Source organism: Ovis aries, chromosome 3 (genome assembly GCF_016772045.2).
Source record: "Ovis aries strain OAR_USU_Benz2616 breed Rambouillet chromosome 3, ARS-UI_Ramb_v3.0, whole genome shotgun sequence".
NCBI classification, from domain to species: Eukaryota; Metazoa; Chordata; class Mammalia; order Artiodactyla; family Bovidae; genus Ovis; species Ovis aries.
The window spans coordinates 32,794,835-32,813,281 of record NC_056056.1 but is presented as its reverse complement, the minus strand read 5'-3'; the positions used below and the strand labels follow the sequence as shown (position 1 = coordinate 32,813,281).

The 18,447-nt window shown below is 45.2% G+C and overlaps 1 protein-coding gene across 15 annotated transcripts in view; it reads left to right on the top strand.

Moving 5' to 3' along the window:
* The window catches only part of DTNB (dystrobrevin beta), a 241,823-nt gene that overhangs the window by 218,939 nt on the left and 4,437 nt on the right, over nt 1–18,447 (top strand). For 4 of the 15 annotated variants that reach the window (XM_027966572.2, XM_027966570.2, XM_027966567.2 and 1 more), the window contains 3 exons: nt 12,812–12,971; nt 13,769–13,858; nt 17,043–17,096. In XM_027966572.2, the coding sequence (XP_027822373.1) occupies nt 12,812–12,971; nt 13,769–13,858; nt 17,043–17,096 (304 nt within the window). Of the gene's footprint in view, nt 1–12,811; nt 12,972–13,768; nt 15,636–17,042; nt 17,097–18,447 lie in introns of those variants that run through there. The other 11 variants (XM_027966577.2, XM_027966576.2, XM_027966571.2 and 8 more) reach the window with 4 other exon arrangements.

Below are 18,447 nucleotides of genomic sequence, written 5' to 3'. Positions count from 1 at the left end.
CATATCCCCACCCGCTAAGAGACATTTGAGTAGTCCCTCCACCTTTGCTGATTTCTATGAGAGTGTCAGGTTCCCAGTAATCTCTAGGTTCCAACAGTGATGCTCCCCCCAACCCCCAATCGTGCCGCTGCTTCTAGATCTGTTTGTTCTGAGTGGAGGGAGCACTCGGCAGTCTCCGTGGGGAGGGCCTGCCTCTTGGGACCCCGCTGGGCCTTTGAGACGGGGCGCTGTCACTCACAGCAGTGCTCCCATCTGCACTGACTTCAGTGTGTCTGTCTGGCACAAACCTGTCTCTGCGGAGGGCAGAGAATGAGCCGTCTCTACCCGGGCTGCAGGTGCCTGTCAGCGAGCTGGAGCGCTGCCATGAGCCCTGCGCCTCTGCCTCCAGCTGCAAGTGCTCCAGACACTCCACTCTACTTACGGAGTTAGAAGGACCTTGTTTTGAACTGTCTCCTTGAGACAGCCCCTCCTCTGCTCCAGCGGCCTGCTCTCTGTACCTCCTTACGGGCTTTGCATGCAGGGGCCTGAGGGTGGCGTCTCTGTTGTGGACTCTGCTCATGAGAAAGGAAAATTAGAAGCACAGCAGCCTCTGTGACCCTGAGGTGGCCGCCACGCGTCCCCGAAGGACGAGCCTTCACTGACAGGGTGGTTGTAGCCAAGACCAAGCCTTGGTGACTCAGCATTTCTGAGATGAGGCAAACTTGGTGAAGGCCAGAGCATCACCGAATTTTGCATCTGAAAGATGCTTCACAGGTCACCGGTGAAGCCACTCAGTTTGCAGATTAGAAGACTGAACCCCAGAAACACTGAAATGCATATGCTGTGCTATCGACAGAAAAGCCCAGGTCCCTTCCCACCAAGCCTCAGTGCCTCCTTGGCATTCACCCGGGGCGAGAGTCAGATTCCATCGTGGTGTCTGTGGCAGCCCCTCCTCTACAAGTTAGTGAAATCGCAGCCGAGAACTGTCTCCAGGTCCCGTCGGCATCAACAAAGTAAAGAGGTCGAAACTTTCAGCCTCAGGACAGACTCTTATGCTGAGGGATTTACACACATTCTCAGATCAGGAAGACTTTTTCTTGAACCCGTATCCTCGCCTCTTCTCATCCATCCATGGTCCTCGTCCCAAGGTCTTTGGCATCTCATGAGGGCCTGTGGGCCTGGTCGCATCCCCAGATTTTCCCTCCTACTCCCTTTCCGTCAAATGCTCTTCAGATGTGGCTGACCTAATAATGTATAAAGAAAAAAAATCAAGCTTAGCACCTAAGTTATCCATGGCTACACATACACTGAAAGTTAATGACTTAGAAGAACAAACTTAACTCACAGCTTCTGTGGGTCAGGGGTCCAGGTGCTGTTTAGCTGGGTTCTCACAAGCTGAGGTTCAGGGTTTCTCACAAGGTTGCAGGCACCTCAGGGCTCAGCAGATTACATCGTTGTTGCCAGGACCCCTTGTGGGCTGTAGGATTGAGGGTCACAGTTCAAGGCTGGCCTGATGGCTGGAAGCCACCCTCAGCTACTTGCCAGGTGAGCCTCTCCATGGGGCAGTTCACAAGATGGCAGCTGGCTTCCTCAGTGTGAGCGGGGTGAGAGGAAGAGAGATCACATCTGGACAAGACAGAAGTCATGTCTTCCGTCAACCAATCTCAGAAATGGTATCTCATTGGCCTGCTTCAGTTAGAGGCAGTCACTACAGCCAGCCCATGTTCAAGGGGAGGGAATTACATCAGACGGTGACTGCAGGGAGGGAGGGTGTCACTGGAAGGCTCCTCAGGGGTCTGCCCACCACAGTCAGTTACCTAGTTAAAGCATTTCACATAAAGCTTTATTGATGGCGATAGATTTAGTCCTCCCTGGAGCTCATTGCCCGCTCTGGCTCCGTTCCCGCTTTCCATTACAGAAGGAAAAGGGTCAGAAACTTGATACACCTCCTTGTCGTTTAACAAATATTTATTAAGCCTTTACATGTGGTAAGCACAATGGTAAGGAAGATAAATTTGAGAGGTGAGATTAATGCCATGCAGGGGTCCGAGGGAGGTGACAGTGAAGCAGTCAGCCGGAAAGCCAGTGGGAGCTGGTCAGACACATGGAGGGGGGTGGTGCTCCTGGCAGAGAGAATAGCAAGTATAGAGGCCTGAAGGCAGGAGAGAGGGCTGTGCTTCCAATATTTCAATAGCTTGTTGTTCTCAGAACCGTGCAGGAGCAGAGTCAGTTGACCTCCCTTGCACCAACATGTACCTCATCCCAAATCAACCCTATCCTGATCCCCTGCCTCGGGCCTGACTGAAGTCCCTGCATATTGACTGCCTGTGACTTGTCTCTCTGCTGGGGCCTTGGGGACGTACTGGCCCACAAGGATGCCAAACCAGCATTGTTCTGCTGGACCCAGAATCCACAGAGGGTTCCTGACAGCTCTATCCTAGCTGTGTTTTAATCCAGCATGATCCTAAAGCCAGGGACTGAAGCTTGAGATCCATAGAGAAAATCTTGCCCTCCCAGGGGTCTGAGAAGAGCTTTTCTCTTTCCACTGCTCCGAAGAAAGCCAACATCAGGAGTCTGGTTTCTATCTTCCTCAGAAAGCATGTCCTGGGCAGTGATCCCAGGAAGGGGGGCTGATTATTTTCAAGCTGATGGTGGGCAGTAGGATTCATTTCCTGATCCTACAGTTTTAGCCACATGTGGCTGTCTACTCCGTCCATTCCTCTTACCTCATTCCCCATCATCATTTTCCTATTAAACTGTTTGCAGAGGTTCCGTTTCATGTTCTTAAAAAGCAACCTATTTGTTCATCTCCGATCTTAGGGCTCTGACACTCAGTCCTCAGGCAGTGATGCTGGCTCCAATCTCCCCGAGGGAGGTTTATTGAGTCCTTGCCACACGGTTAATGCTGGGTTGGCCCTTCATACGGTGAAGTCAATTTGAGTTTCACAGGCCACATACTTAGGGGGGAAAATTATTTGAGTGGCTTTAGTTTCCCTCTTGAGTTCTCACTTTCTGAGCTGAGCACTTAGTCTGGGCATTTCAGGCAAACTCTGAAGTCAAGTCACTTCAGAGATTTTTTTTTTCTGGCTAAGCTGGGTTATGATGCACAAGTGTTTCTCTAGTTGTGGTGTGCAGGCTTCTCTTATTGTGCAGCACAGACTCTAGATCTTGAACTTAGTATTTGTAGCAGGCAGGTTTAGTTGCCCTGTGGCATGTGGAATCTTAGTTCCTCAGCCAGGGAACCCACGTTCCCTGCATTGGAAGGTAAAGTCCTAACCACTGGACCGCCAAGGAAGTCCCAACTTCAGAAATTCCTAACCCTTTTCCTGCACCCAAAATGAGCACTGCATCCTGGACGCTTATACAGGGTGCTGTAGAGTCTGTGGAGGAGTATCCGCAGCTCTGAAGCGACATGTTGCTGGGGCCATCATGTCCTTTGCTTGTGGCCGGGCCATGTTCTCGCAGGCAGCAGCCCCCATTCTGTGGCTAAGGCATTTGAGTTCAGAGACTCCTCCAGCATCCAGGCTCCACACCTGACCTCACTGATGCTCTGACTCCTCTGTGACTGAGGGACAGCTTTGGGCTCATTGCTTCTCACAGTATCAGCCTATTGACGGCATGGGATCCTTCCTTGAAGCTGCTCAGGCAACCCAGGAAACAACTTTCATTCTGTTTCCTTCCACCGTGGGAAGGCCCAGGAAAGGCCCAGGCACTGCCAGGATCCACCACTTCTGTTGTCTCCTGCATCCTCCACTGTGCCAGCTTAGGACTTTCCTATAAAGCCAGGCCTCTGCATCAGCCTTTCCTGTCTTCACTGCAGATTCTCTCATCTTTTCCCCAGTTTTCTTATCTTGTTTGGATTGAGACTAAAACTGCTAGGTCTGGTGTTCATAAGTACCTTCAAACTAGGTTGAATCTTATGCTCTATTATTTGCCCCCTGGCTTCCCTGGTGGTTCATTGGTAAAGAACCCACCTACTAATGCAGGAGACACAGGTTTGATCCCTGGATTGGGAAGATCCCCTGGAAGAGGGCATGCAACACATTCCAGTATTCTTGCCTGGAGAATCCCATGGACAGAGGAACCTGATGGGCTACAGCCCATGGAGTTGCAAAGGGTCAGACATGACTTAGTGACTAAGCACACACACATATGCCCCCTCTCCCATAAAAATATCCAAAAAGGCAGAGGCTGATAATAGTTACAGGGTGAAAGATGATTGTTTCCCAAAATGCAGTGATTAATAAGTGAAAATGTAATCTAGCCAAAGCGGGACTCCTAAGGTATTTATAAACTAGTTGGAAAGAAAAGATATATACCCTGAAAGAATAATAAATGTTTTATAGCCACAGACAAAAATAGAATATTTCACAAGATATAACATTTGAATTGTCAATGGAAGATTATTATAAAAGTTAAACGGTGGTAAAGACATCAAAAAAAGATTTTTATAGTATTCCATTATATGAATAAGCCTCATTTTGTTAAGTCATTTGCCAGTCAGTGGACTTTGGAGTTATTTCCACTTTTGGCCTATTAAACTGTTGCTAATGAACATGTGTGCACAAGCTTTAGATGAGCATATGTCTTTATTTCTCTTGGGTATGTACTCAGGAGTGAAATTGCTAGGTCTTATGATAAGTTTGCATTTAACATTTTAAGAAACTGCCTAACTGTCTTCCTAAGTGGTTGTAGCATTTTATGATTCCGTCAACAATGCACAAGGGTTTCCATTTCCCCATATCCCTGTTAGTCTTTTTGATTGTAGCTGTTTCAGTGGGGTAAGTGGAATCTCTTTGTGATTTCGGTTTTCATTTCCCAAAAGAGTACATATTGAACATTTCTCGTGTAATTTTTACCTTATTTTATATCTTACTCCGTGAAATGTATATTCAAGTCTTTGCCTGTTTCGTAATTGGGTTGTCTGTCTTCTTATTCAGTTACAAAGGTTCTTTATATGTTCTAAGCACAAGTTCTTTCTTACAGTTTATTCTGTATTTATTTCAGCTTTCAGTTAAGTTCAGTCGCTCAGTCGTGTCCAACTCTTTGCGACCCCATGAATTGCAACATGCCAGCCCTCCCTGTCCATCACCAACTCCCAGAGTTCACTCAGACTCACGTCCATCGAGTCAGTGATGCCATCCAGCCATCTCATCCTCTGTTGTCCCCTTTTCCTCCTGCCTCCAATCCCTCCCAGCATCAGAGTCTTTTCCAATGAATCAACTCTTCACATGAGGTGGCCAGCATATTGGAGTTTCAGCTTTAGCATCCTTCCTTTCAAAGAAATCCCAGGGCTGATCTCCTTCATAATGGACTGGTTGGATCTCCTTGCAGTCCAAGGGACTCTCAAGAGTCTTCTCCAACACCGCAGTTTAAAAGCATCAATTCTTCGGCACTCTGCCTTCTTCACAGTCCAACTCTCACATCCACACATGACCACAGGAAAAACCATAGCCTTGACTAGATGGACCTTAGTCGGCAAAGTAATGTCTATGCTTTTGAATATGCTATCTAGGTTGGTCATAACTTTTCTTCCAAGGAGTAGGCGTCATTTAATTTCATGGCTGCAGTCACCATCTGCAGTGATTTTGGAGCCCTCAGAAATAAAGTCTGACACTGTTTCCACTGTTTCCCATCTATTTCCCATGAAGTGATGGGACCTGATGCCATGATCTTCGTTTTCTGAATGTTGAGCTTTAAGCCAACTTTTTCACTCTCCACTTTCACTTTCATCAAGAGGCTTTTTAGTTCCTCTTCACTTTCTGCCATAAGGGTGGTGTCATCTGCATATCTGAGGTTATTGATATTTCTCCCGGCAATCTTGATTCCAGCTTGTGTTTCTTCCAGTCCAGCGTTTCTCATGATGTACTCTGCATATAAGTTAAATAAGCAGGGTGACAACATACAGCCTTGACGTACTCCTTTTCCTTTTTGAAACCAGTCTGTTGTTCCATGTCCAGTTCTAACTATTGCTTCCTGGCCTGCATACAGATTTCTCAAGAGGCAGGTCAGGTGGTCTGGTATTCCCATCTCTTTCAGAATTTTCCACAATTTATTGTGATCCACAGTCAGAGGCTTTGGCATAGTCAATCAAGCAGAAATAGATGTTTTTCTGGAACTCTCTTGCTTTTTCCATGATCCAGTGGATGTTGGCAATTTGATCTCTGGTTCCTCTGCCTTTTCTAAAACCAGCTTGAACATCAGGGAGTTCATGGTTCACGTACTGCTGAAGCCTGGCTTGGAGGATTTTGAGCATTACTTTACTAGCATGTGAGATGAGTGCAACTGTGCGGTAGTTTGAGCATTCCTTGGCATTGCCTTTCTTTGGAATTGGAATGAAAACTGACCTTTTCCAGTCCTGTGGCCACTGCTGAGTTTTCCAAATTTGCTGGCATATTGAGTGCAGCACTTTCACAGCATCATCTTTCAGGATTTGAAACAGCTCAACTGGAATTCCATCACCTCCACTAGCTTTGTTTGTAGTGATGCTTTCTAAGGCCCACTTGACTTCACATTCCAGGATGTCTGGCTCTAGATGAGCGATCACACCATCATGATTATCTGGGTCGTGAAGATCTTTTTTGTACAGTTCTTCTGTGTATTCTTGCCACCTCTTCTTAATATCTTCTGCTTCTGTTAGGTCCATACCATTTCTGTCCTTTATCGAGGACAGAAATGTCCCATCTTTGCATGAAATGTTCCCTTGGTATCTCTAATTTTTTTGAAGAGACCTCTAGTCTTTCCCATTCTGTTGTTTTCCTCTATTTCTTTGCATTGATCGCTGAAGAAGGCTTTCTTATCTCTTCTTGCTGTTCTCTGGAACTCTGCATTCAGATGCTTATATCTTTCCTTTTCTCCTTGGCGTTTTGCTTCTCTTCTTTTCACAGCTATTTGTAATGCCTCCCCAGACAGCCATTTTGCTTTTTTGCATTTCTTTTCCATGGGGATGGTCTTGATCCCTGTTTCCTGTACAATGTCACGAACTTCATTCCATAGTTCATCAGGCACTCTATCTATCAGATCTAGGCCCTTAAATCTATTTCTCACTTCCACTGTATAATCACAAGGGATTTTATTTAGGTCATACCTGAATGGTCTAGCAATTACTTTCTTCAATTTGAGTCTGAATTTGGTAATAAGGAGTTCATGATCTGAGCCACAGTCAGCTCCTGGTCCTGGTTTTGTTGACTGTATAGAGCTTCTCCATCTTTGGCTGCAAAGAATATAATCAATCTGATTTTGGTATTGACCATCTGGTGATGTCCATGTGTAGAGTCTTCTCTTGTGTTGAACATCAGGAAGTTCATATAATTGACATATAAAATTATGAGATATTTAAAATATGAAATGACTTAAATGTATACATGGTCGAAGGATTTCTCCATCTAGTTTATTAACACCTTTGCTAAGTCACTTCAGTCGTGTCCGACTCTGTGCGACCCCATAGATGGCAGCCCACCAGGCTCCCCCGTCCCTGGGATTCTCCAGGCAAGAACACTGGAGTGGGTTGCCATTTCCTTCTACAATTAACACCTTTATCACCTCACATATTTATCTTTTGTGTGTGTTAGAGCCTTTAAGTTGTTCTCTCTTAGCAAGTTTGAGCTATAGGATAGTATATTATCAACTGTAGTCACCATGTGACATTAGATCTTCAGACCTTATGTTTCAGCCAAAAGTTTGCACCCTTTTCCCAGCCTCTCCCTACTCCTCTAGCACTCAGCCCCTGGCAACTAGTTTGCTACTCTCAGTTTCTGAGTGTGGGGGATTTTTGTTTGTTTGTTTTTAGGTTCTGCATAGAGATGATACCTTGCAGTATTTGTCTTTCTCTGTCTGGTGTTTTTCACTTACCATAAATAACAGCAGGATTTCCTTCTTTCTCGTGACTAAGTAATATTCCATTGAACATACATAATACATCTTCTTTATCCATTCATCTGCTGATGGATGCTTATTGTCTGCGTATCCTAGCTATCATGAATATTGCTGCAGTGAACAAGTGTGCATGGAAATTCAGATATCTCATCAGAATCCTGTTTTCATTTTCTTTGGATATATACCCAGAAGTGGGATTATTAGATCATATGATAGTTCTGTTTTCCATTTTTTTAAATTATCGGTATTTTATGTGTTTGCTGTTGCTGCTCTCGCGCTTTCCTTCTAGTTGCTGCTGGTGGGGACTACTCTTCTTTGCAGTGCATGGACCTCTCACTCTGTTGGCTTCTTGTTCCAGGGGCTTCTCTTGTTATGAAGCACAGGCTGTACAGCACACGGGCTTCCATAATCATGATCCATGGGCTTAGTTGCTCGGCAGCATGTGAGATCTTCCTGGACCAGGGATTGAAACCCTGTCCCCTGCATTGGCAGATGGATTCTTAACCACTAGACCACCAGGAAAGTCCCCTGTTTTCATTTTTTGAATGAAATACTCAATACTGTGACTGCACCAGTTTACATTCTCACCAGTAGTGCACACGTGTTCCCTTTTCTGCACACCCTCACCGACACTTGTTATCTCTTTTTTTAATATTTAAATTTACTTATTTTAATTGGAGGCTAATTACTTTACAATATTGTATTGATTTTGCCATATGTCAACATGAATCCGCCACGGGTGTACACGTGTTCCCAATCCTGAACCCCCTCCCACCTCCCTCCCCATAGCATCCCTGTGGGTCATCCCAGTGCACCAGCCCCAAGCATCCTGTATCCTGCATCGAACCTAGACTGGCGATTCATTTCTTATATGATATTATACATGTTTCAATGCCGTTCTCCCAAATCATCCCACCCTCTCCCTCTCCCACAGAGTCAAAAAGACTGTTCTATACATCTGTGTTTCTTTTGCTGTCTCGCATACAGGGCTATCGTTACCATCTTTCTAAATTCCATATATATGCGTTAGTATAGTGTATTGGTGTTTTTCTTTCTGGCTTACTTCACTCTGTATAATCAGCTCCAGTTTCATCCACCTCATTAGACCTGATTCAAATGTATTCTTTTGTGTTTTTGATGATGACCATCCTAACAGATATGAGGTAATATCTCACTGTAGTTTTGTTTTGTTTTCCCTGATGATTTGTGACGTTGCCTACTCTTTCATATGTACCTGTTGGCCATTTCTGTGTCTCCTTTGGGAAAATGTCTTTTCAGTTTCTGTGCACATTTTAAAATCAAATTGTTTTTTCGAAATTGTATGAGTTCTTCCTATATTTCGGATATTTACTCCTTATCACACACAGGACTTGCAGATATTTTCTCCCATTCAGTAGACTGCCTTTTCGTTTCATTGATGGTTCCCTTTGCTTTGTGGAAGTTTTTTAGTTTGATGTAGTTTCACCTGTTATTTTGCTTTTGTTGCTTTTGTTTTTGGTATCAAATCCAAACAATCATTGTGAAGATCCACAATTCCTTTATCAGAAATAATTTACAAATATTTTCCCAGTCTGTGGCTTAGCTTTTTTATTTTTGATAGTGTGTCTTTTTTAGTAGTTTTATTGAGCTATAAGTCATATACTGTACACTTCATCCTTTTAAGTGGTTTTTAATATAGTCACAGAATTGTGCAACCATGATCCATTTTAGAACATTTCCCCTCCTCCAAAAAGAACCCCAAACCCATTAGCATTCACTCCTCATTCCTCCCAGGCACCCAGTCCCAGACAACCACTAATCTACTTTCCATCTCTATGGATTTGCTTATGCTAGACACTTCATATAAATGGAGTCACACAATATGTAGTCTTTTATAACAGTTCTTTCACTTAGCATATTTTCAAGGTTCATGCATGTTGTAGCATGTATCAGTACTTCATTCCTTTTTATTACCTAATCATATTCCATTGAAAGAATGTATTACATGAATTATTTAAATTATTTGAATCATTCATCAGTTGATGGACACTTGGATTTCATTTTTTGGCTCTCATGAACACTTGTGTACAAATTTTTGTGTATATATAGGTTTTCATTTATGGCCAGTATATACATGTAAGAGTGGACTTGTCACAATATTTAAACTTTTGAGGAACTGCCAGACCATTTTCTAAAGCAGCTGCACCATTTTTACATTCCTTCCAGCAGCTTATGAGAGTTCTGAGTTTGCCACATCCTAGCCAACACTTGTTGTTATCTGTCCTTTTATTATAGCCATCTTAAGAGTATGGTTGTGAAGTTGTATCTCATTGTGGTTTTGATTTGCATTTCCCTAATGGCTAATAATATTGAGCATATTTTCATATGCTTATTCTGTATTGGCATATTTTCTTTAGAGAATTGTCTATTCAGATCCTTTTCATATTTTTAAATTACCTGTCCTTTTTTTTGTTGTTTTAATTTTTTAAGTTACTTGTCCTTTTAGTATTGAATGTAGGAGTTCTTTACATATTCTTTTTAAAAAATTAGTTGTGTTATTGAAATATAGTTGATTTACAGTGTTGTGTATGTTTCTTAATATAAATCCTTTATGGGATATGATTTGAAAAAATTTTTCCCCATCCTATGAATTCTTTTTTCACTTTCATAAAGGTGTCCTTTGAAAATAGTTTTTAATTTTAATGAAGTCTAGTTTATCTGTTTTTTCTTTTGTAATGTATACTTTTGGTGTCAAATCTGAAAAGTCATTGTCTAATCTTTTCTTCTAAGAGTTTTACAGTTTCAGTTTTATATTTGGTATGGTGCATTTTGAGTTAGTTTTTATATATAATGTGAAGTAAGGGCCTAATAAGTTCATATTTATTTGCATCATGGAAAGCTCTCAAAAAAAGCATGCTAATTTTGTTGTATCAGTTCAATTCAGTCACTCAGTCGTGTCTGACTCTTTGCGACCCCACAAACCGCAGCACGCCAGGTCTCCCTGTCCATCACCAACTGCCAGAGTCTACCCAGACCCATGTCCATTGAGTCGGTGATGCCACCCAACCATCTCATCCTCCGTCATCCCCTTCTCCTCCTGCCTTCAATCTTTCCCAGCATCAGGGTCTTTTCCAGTGAGTCAGCTCTTCATATCAGGTGGCCAAAGTATTGGAGTTTCAGCTTCAACATCAGTCCTTCCAATGAACACCCAGGAGTGATCTCCTTTAGGATGGACTGGTTGGATCTCCTTCCAGTCCAAGGGACTCTCAAGACTCTTCTCCAACACCACAGTTCAAAAGCATCAATTCTTAGGCATTCAGCTTTCTTTATAGTCCAACTCTCACATCCACACATGACTACTGGAAAAACCATAGCCTTGACTAGATGGCTTTGTTGACATTACTTTGTTGACAAAGTAATGTCTCTGCTTTTTAGCAGAAGTTAAACACAACATTGTAAATCAACTATGTTTCAATAAAAAATTTTTTAAAGCATACTAGATGATAAAAGCAGATTACCAAATGATATGTGCAGTATGATACCCTTCATGCAAAATTTAAAGGCATGAAACATCATATATTATTCATAACAACATATGTACACATAGGTAAAAGGTTTCACACAAAATCTATGATAGTGGCTGCCTCTGAAGGGAAGAGAGGAAGAGACTGAAAAGAATTAGTAGTCAAGGGGTCTTCAGATCTATCTGCAGTGTTAGAATAAATTTCACACAATATTAAATATCAATTTGAATGGTCTGTTACGTTGTACTTTTAAGCTTGCCTTGTATTTTTCAAGTTTCTCAGATTAAAATACACAGACACGAATCAGAGCAAGAATGATGGAAAACAGACCACTTCTGCTCGGTCCAGCGCTCACATTGGGTGAAGCTGAGCTGAGGCCCCCTGTCAGCCTGTTCGGGGCAGCTGATTCTTTCTGTATGTGGGGTTTCTGAGCCAGCTCCCCAAAGATAATTATCTTCCTTTGAACTTATTGGCACACTTTGGCTTATATTTTCCCAGTCTTGCTTCCAAAGAGAACCCTAGTCTTTATGCCACCCTCAGTTGCCCTTCCTCTAAAGAGCCGCAGAGCCCAAATCTCAGCGGACTCCCTTTAACTGGAGTTTTAAAGCTTTTATCCCATGGCTCCCAGCTTTCTCCAAAACTGCACCAGAGCCTTCCCACGGAAGGCTCAGTGTCCAAGTAAACGTGTGTCCATTCTCACCCAGTCCCCACAGAATGGCTCAAAGAAGACTGCACTATGTGCTTGACGAGGGCAGCATGACAGGCCAGATGACTCGGCTTCTGAGAACTGCCTGCGGCTGGGCTCCTGACCCGCAAACTCATCAGGCACGTTCCCTGCAGCCCAGCAGCTGCAGAGGTGCAAAGCGCATGTCATTGCCCTGGGAGCAGAAGGGCTTGTTCCAGCATCTCCCGCTGACAAGCTGTGCAGCCCTGACACAGAGCTCTTACTCTCTTCATCCTTGTCTTTCTTCTCTAAAATGGATACTACTCGAGTCCTTATGAGGCTCAAATGAGATGATGCACATGAATGTGTTTGCAAACAGAAATGAAAGATGTTTGAGTGTTATTTCCCAGCTGTGACCCCAGCCCCTCCCAAATCCTCCACCAGCTACCCCGCTCCATCTGTCCACCTGGAAGGCCCTTCTACCCTCCCTCCCTGAGTACGCCTCCACTTTCCCTCCGCTTTTAGTTTATTCTGCAGTGTTCTCACTGCCTTGTCTCCTCCTCCCCCTTGTTCTCTCCCCTTCTCCCTTTTTGTTTCCCCGCTCCTTTGCTTCCTCTCTCCAGTCCTGGAGGCAGCCTGACTCTTTTCTTTCAAATCTGATCATGCAGTGCATTGCACCACGGAACTGAAGCCCTAGGTTGGCTCAGGTTGACTGAGAAAAAGCACTTGCCCCTTCCTCAAAGAGTTAAGGCACAGGAGATGACAGGCTTTCTCTCTTTGATTCTCCCAGGCTCAGGCCACAGGATCACCGCATACATCGCCCACTCACGGAGGCGGACGCCCCATACCCATGCCCGTGCGCTCCACCTCCGCCGGCTCCACCCCCACCCACTGCCCGCAGGACCCGCTGAGTGGAGTCAGCGGGGACATGCAGGAGGCCTTCGCCCAAGGTGAGTTCGGGAGCAGAGGAAAATGAAGCGCTAAAGGGGTTTGGAAACATGGACAAGACTTCTGCTGTGGTTCTCCCCGTTTTCTTTTGTGTGCTTAGCTTTCAATGATCAGATTTTCATGTACAGTAAAAACAAGTGTCGTGCTGGCCCCTTCTCATTCGATGGGCTGGTCTGCAGCGGGAGGTCTGCAGGCTTGTATGTGTGCGAGGGCCAGGCCTTCTGGGTTTCTGTGCTCTTTTTGAGGAGGGTTGTGGGAAGTGCCTTGTTCATTGGGCTTTGCCTCCTCCAGAGGAGTTGGATGGAATCATTCCCAAAGTTGAGTGCTTGGCCTGCAAAGTGTTTAGAGCAAGGAGGAGAAGGAGTCTAGAACTCTGAATCTGACCTTGCTGAAGGCACCTTGTCTGTGGAGTTAATGGCCTGCCGTGTTCTGTAGTGGGTGGAAGACGAGGCTGCTCAGGAAGTCTTGTCTTGTCTCGGGGCAGAGACGAGAGCAGGGAGGTGGAGCTGAGAGTAAGTCCTGGCCGAGGGTTTGTTCTGCAGTCCACCTCTTTGATTGTGGCTGAGAAGCGTGGAGGTGACAGGGTCCTGCCTTCGCAAAGGGAAGAGGGAGGAGAACCACGGCTTTGGGCACCAATGCCTGGGAGCAGGCGGAGCTGCTCGGCCCATCTTCCCTTAGGAGTCCACACTAAGTCCCGGGGCCGGCCGACTGAGGCATCTGCTCAGCTCTGTCTCCCCCACCCCCATCACCATCACCCACCTACCCACCAGGCATCGCCATCTGCTCTGCCTCTCCTCAGGTACGAGGAGAAACCTCCGCAATGACCTGCTGGTGGCTGCCGACTCCATCACCAACACCATGTCGTCCCTGGTGAAGGAGCTCCACTCAGGTGACGCCCAGAGCTCCCACCCGGCCTCCCACCTCCATCCTTGCCCCTGCCTTCCTTGCCACCCACCCGCTGTGTGGTAAAGCGCCTCCCTCATTTCACCGGGCGGCCTCCTTGCTTTCCAGGAACTCTCTGGATGCCTTCCCCTGTGAGCCTGTCTCCCACACGTGGTCACACACTTAAAGTTTCTCTTAAGAGCACGCCTTGTGGACCAGACACAGTTCTGACTTTAAAGGAACTTGGTTCCATCGGGCCCCTTCCTCACTTACTGTGTCTTCCACCTGGACTTCCTCCACAGCTGCTCTCTCCCTAGGCCTGCTCGGCTGTCTCGCTCGGAGCTTTCCTGGACGACGGGGAACCGAATCAGCCACAAAAGCTTGTGGACTTCCTCCCGCTGCCTTTCTGCTTCTCCTGTTTGATTTGGTTTTGAAACCCTATTCTTTCCTTTTGTCCGTGACGAGGCTCTGGTTTCCCTGGAGGTTCATGACCTGAGTCTGGTGCTTCCTCCACTCCACATGTTCAGTCTTATCTATGACTTCTTTCTCAGTCTGTCTCACAGCTATTTCCCATGATTTTCCCAAGACCCTTACCTCATGGCATATTTCCCCCTCCATGAAACCCAAGAAGGGGAGAAAAAAAAATAGGCCATTCCCATATCATCGTGTCTGCAAGAGTTCCCATGATTGAATCAGTTTTGAAGCCGCCAGATATTTCACTAATTTTTTTTAATGATGGTCAGATTCCCATATTTTATATTAAACAAACAGGTTTCCTTCCTAAGTGCTGTGGGTCACTCATACAGGTGGCCCTCTTTTATTTCCTTTCACCTAATATTGTGCTTTTAAATACCTTGAAGTAGCTTAACAAGGTTGTTGAGTAAAGATATAAAGCAGTTTTTCCATGGGCTATTCAGACACACGTACTTACTCAAACATAATACATTGAAATCATCCATACATACACTTAGGGAAGGCAAGCCTTGAGTAGTCCTTCAGACCTTTATAGGTGAAACCATACACTTTTAGAGTTGTCATGAGACAGGCTGAGGTCTGGCCAATGGCTTTGCTCTCAGATCTGCTGTTTTTGTTTAGAAAGGGATAAGGTTGGTGTTTCCAGTACAGTTGATAAGATGTCAGTTCTCCTGTTGAGGGAACAGGATGGTAACACTGTCCCCATTCTGGTACCATTTCTCAATCCCTTTTAGAAGCACTTTCACCCTCCACACACACACATAAACAGAAGACGAGACTGCCTTTGAGATGACCTCACGGGTGATGAGAAAGTCCCTTCCCTTATATAGCTCCCCACCAATGCCAGAAATCCCACTTTTGGAGGGAATTTCTTAGGGGATTTCAGGCCATGGAAATTAACCACAGTTGTGCCTCATGGCTGCTTATTAGGGTTTGTGCAAAATACGTGGTTCATGAGCTCATCACATGAGTTTGAGGAGTAACTAGACATCATTAAACACAAAGCACATAGAGACCACACAGCTTCTTAAAAAAGTAAGTGTATGGGAATACCCAGCCATCTCTCCTGGTAGGAAAGGATGGTTTTAATAAAGCTATGTAATGTATTTGGAAGGTACCTCAGAGATCACATTGTCTCCTCCCCTTACTTTAATTTTTTAATGTGGAATCTTAGTTCCCTGAGCAGGGATCAAACCCACACCCCCTGCATTGGAAGCACAGAGTCTTAACCACTGGACTCCAGGGAAGTCCCCCACTCCCCTTACTTTAGAAGTGCAATGAGTGATTATCAATAAAGAGATTTGCCTAAAGTTATTCAGCTGGAAGGGGCCAAGCTGGTCCTAGAGCTTAGGTATGAACGTTAAGCTGATGCTCTTATCACTGCACTGCCCTCATCCCCATGCAGGACAAGGGGTCAAACCTGCAATCCCACCAAGACCTCTTTCATGGATGCTTCATTCTCCAACGCCCTGAAGTCCATGGTAGACGTGGACTGGGTCCACATCTGGCACAGTATCTCTATCAGACACAGAAGCAAACTCCTTTATGTGCAAGGCTGCCAACTTCTCAGTGAGTGGAGGAGCTTTGCCCAACACCAGCACGTTCTTACTGTCACTGTCGAGGTTCTCATGGGGACGAGACTAGTTGCTCAGATTATCTTTATGTGTATCATGGACATACTGTTTATATCCATAGCTTACGTTCCTCATCTTTTTGGAAACTTTTGCACGAGTAATGGACTCTTTAGAGTTGAAAGGATCTCAGAAGCTGCTTAACCCAGCTTGCTGCCCGGTTTAAAAGTCCTCTGTTTGAATATTTCCAGTGAGCTCATTCATGACCAGTTCTCCTCCTTGGGGAGTGCTTGCTTATCAGAGAGCCAGAATCTGCCTTTCTATAATGAATTTATTCTCATTCCACAACCGCCCCAGAAGCTGCCAGAGGGAGCTCAGTCCTTCCTTCACGTTAGCCTTTCCAGTATTTGAAGGCAGACAGTGTGGCTCTCCCACAGCCTCTCCTCTTTAGGCAGCTGATCACCATTCCCTCAGCCATTCCTCACATGACACAGGTTTCCCTCGACCATCCCGCATGTCCACACCAGGTGTAGCCAAGTGTTTCAAGGCCCCACTTCAAAGTGAGTTCCTGGGACTGAGCACATCTCCAGATCACAAGTCTGGTCTTCCACCAGTGACCCCCTCCCCGTCCCCAGAACAGTGAGCCACCACCTCCCTGGTCAGGCCTCTTGGGAAAGCAGCCTCAGATGGCATTAGCTTTTTTTTCCACATTGCCACTTGGCACTGTTCAGTCATTTTAAGTTTGTTGTCTGCTAAAACCTCTAGTTTTTTTTTTTTTTTTTTTTTAATGGAAGCCAGTGTTCATCTAGTTATTCCCTGCTGTACATTTTAATGGTGCTTTTCTTGAACCTGAGTGCAAGGTATTCACCATATTGCTAGTAGATGTCATCCCTTAGAGAAACTAGCAACAGAGCCAGGAGCTGGGTGGGGGTGACGTCAGACTGCACTACTCCTCTGAGCCCAGGGCTTATGGGGACCTGATGCTGCAGCATGTGCCACGCGGGGTGACCGCAGCACCTTGGAGGCCCGCAGCCAGGACCCTTTAGCTAGGGTTTCATCCCTAGCCTGCTAAGCGCCTTCCTTCTCCCTCTGCCTATGCTTCTACTGGCAGAAGGGTCACTGGCCTCCTTGGACTTGTTTTCACAGCAGGGGAAGGTGCAGAGGAAGAAGAAGAGAAGATGCAGAATGGGAAGGACAGAGGTAAAGGCAGCTCCACAGGACCCCTAGTCTGATGGGGGCCAGAGCCCTAGCCCCCTCTCCCTTTTGTTCCTTCCTTCCTGCCACCACCTTTCCCCAAAGCTTTCAGACCCCTGCGGATCCTTCTCCCAACTGGCCACCAGGTTTTTCCCTAGAGGTATTCTTGTCAGTGGATCAACAAAAAAAGCTTCCTGGTTTCCTGACACTATGAAAGATGGATGGGATGCAAGAAGTAGATATGAATAAAATGCCAAACATGACCCCTTGCCTCAATTTAGGGTAGAGTTAGGAGAGCAAAATTAAGATACGCGAAATAGGAGGTAAAAGGAAGTGGCAGGAAAAGTTAGTCACCAAACTTTAAGTGTAGGATTATAAATACAGGAAGGTTTCTTAAAAGGCAGAAATTATTGTGGACAGAATAGCCAGATGGTTTTGTGGCTTCTCAGAGTAATTAAAAGCAATAGAGAAAAGGTATCAGCCCAGGACAGTAAGGCTTCCTCATTTTATTGTATATGAAACCTTCTTAATAACTTGTTATGTTCAGAGAGCTGTGCTAGCTGATTTCCATGTATAATCTCATTCATCCCTCAACAACTCGGTGAGATATGTAATATAATGATATCTCCCATTTTACCAATGAGTAAATAGGCTCAGAGAAATTTAGTTCGAACAGCTTGCATGCATGCCAAGTCGCTTCAGTAGTGTCCAACTCTTTGTGACCCTATGGACTATAACCCACCAGGCTCCTCTGTCCATAGGCCTCTCCAGGCAAGAATACTGGAGTGGGTTGCCATGTCCTCCTCCAGGGGATCTTCCTGATCTAGGGATTGAACCCGCATCTCTTAACGTCTCCTGCCATCAGCAGGCAGGTTCTTTACAGCTGGCACCACATGTGGTAAGGGTTGGATTTGAACTGAGTTTTCCTAACTCTAGACTTCATGCTCTTAATCTTCATGTTTCTACATTATCCTAAACAGATATTACAATTCTCTTTGGACATTTGAGAGTCAGCTGTTATTTCTGTGATGTTTTTAATACATCTATTGCTGGCTTCCTTCAAGATATGAGCTCCCCAGGACAGAGACTTTCATCTGTTTTGCTCAGTTGTATCCCCAGTGCCTAGAACAGTGGCCAGCATGTTGTAGGATGTCAGTAGATTCACAAACATAAGGAAATAGACAGGGTGGCATGCAGGAGAGCACTTTGTCAGAGAGCGAGGCAGGTGGCTACCCTGAGGATGCTGAAAGTGGAACATGAGAGGGAGCTGGCCCAGCTTGCTCAGGTCCCTGTTGGAGGCTGTGCACTTAACACACTCCTGTCTAATTCCATGGCTCCATGAGGAAAGGATTCCAAA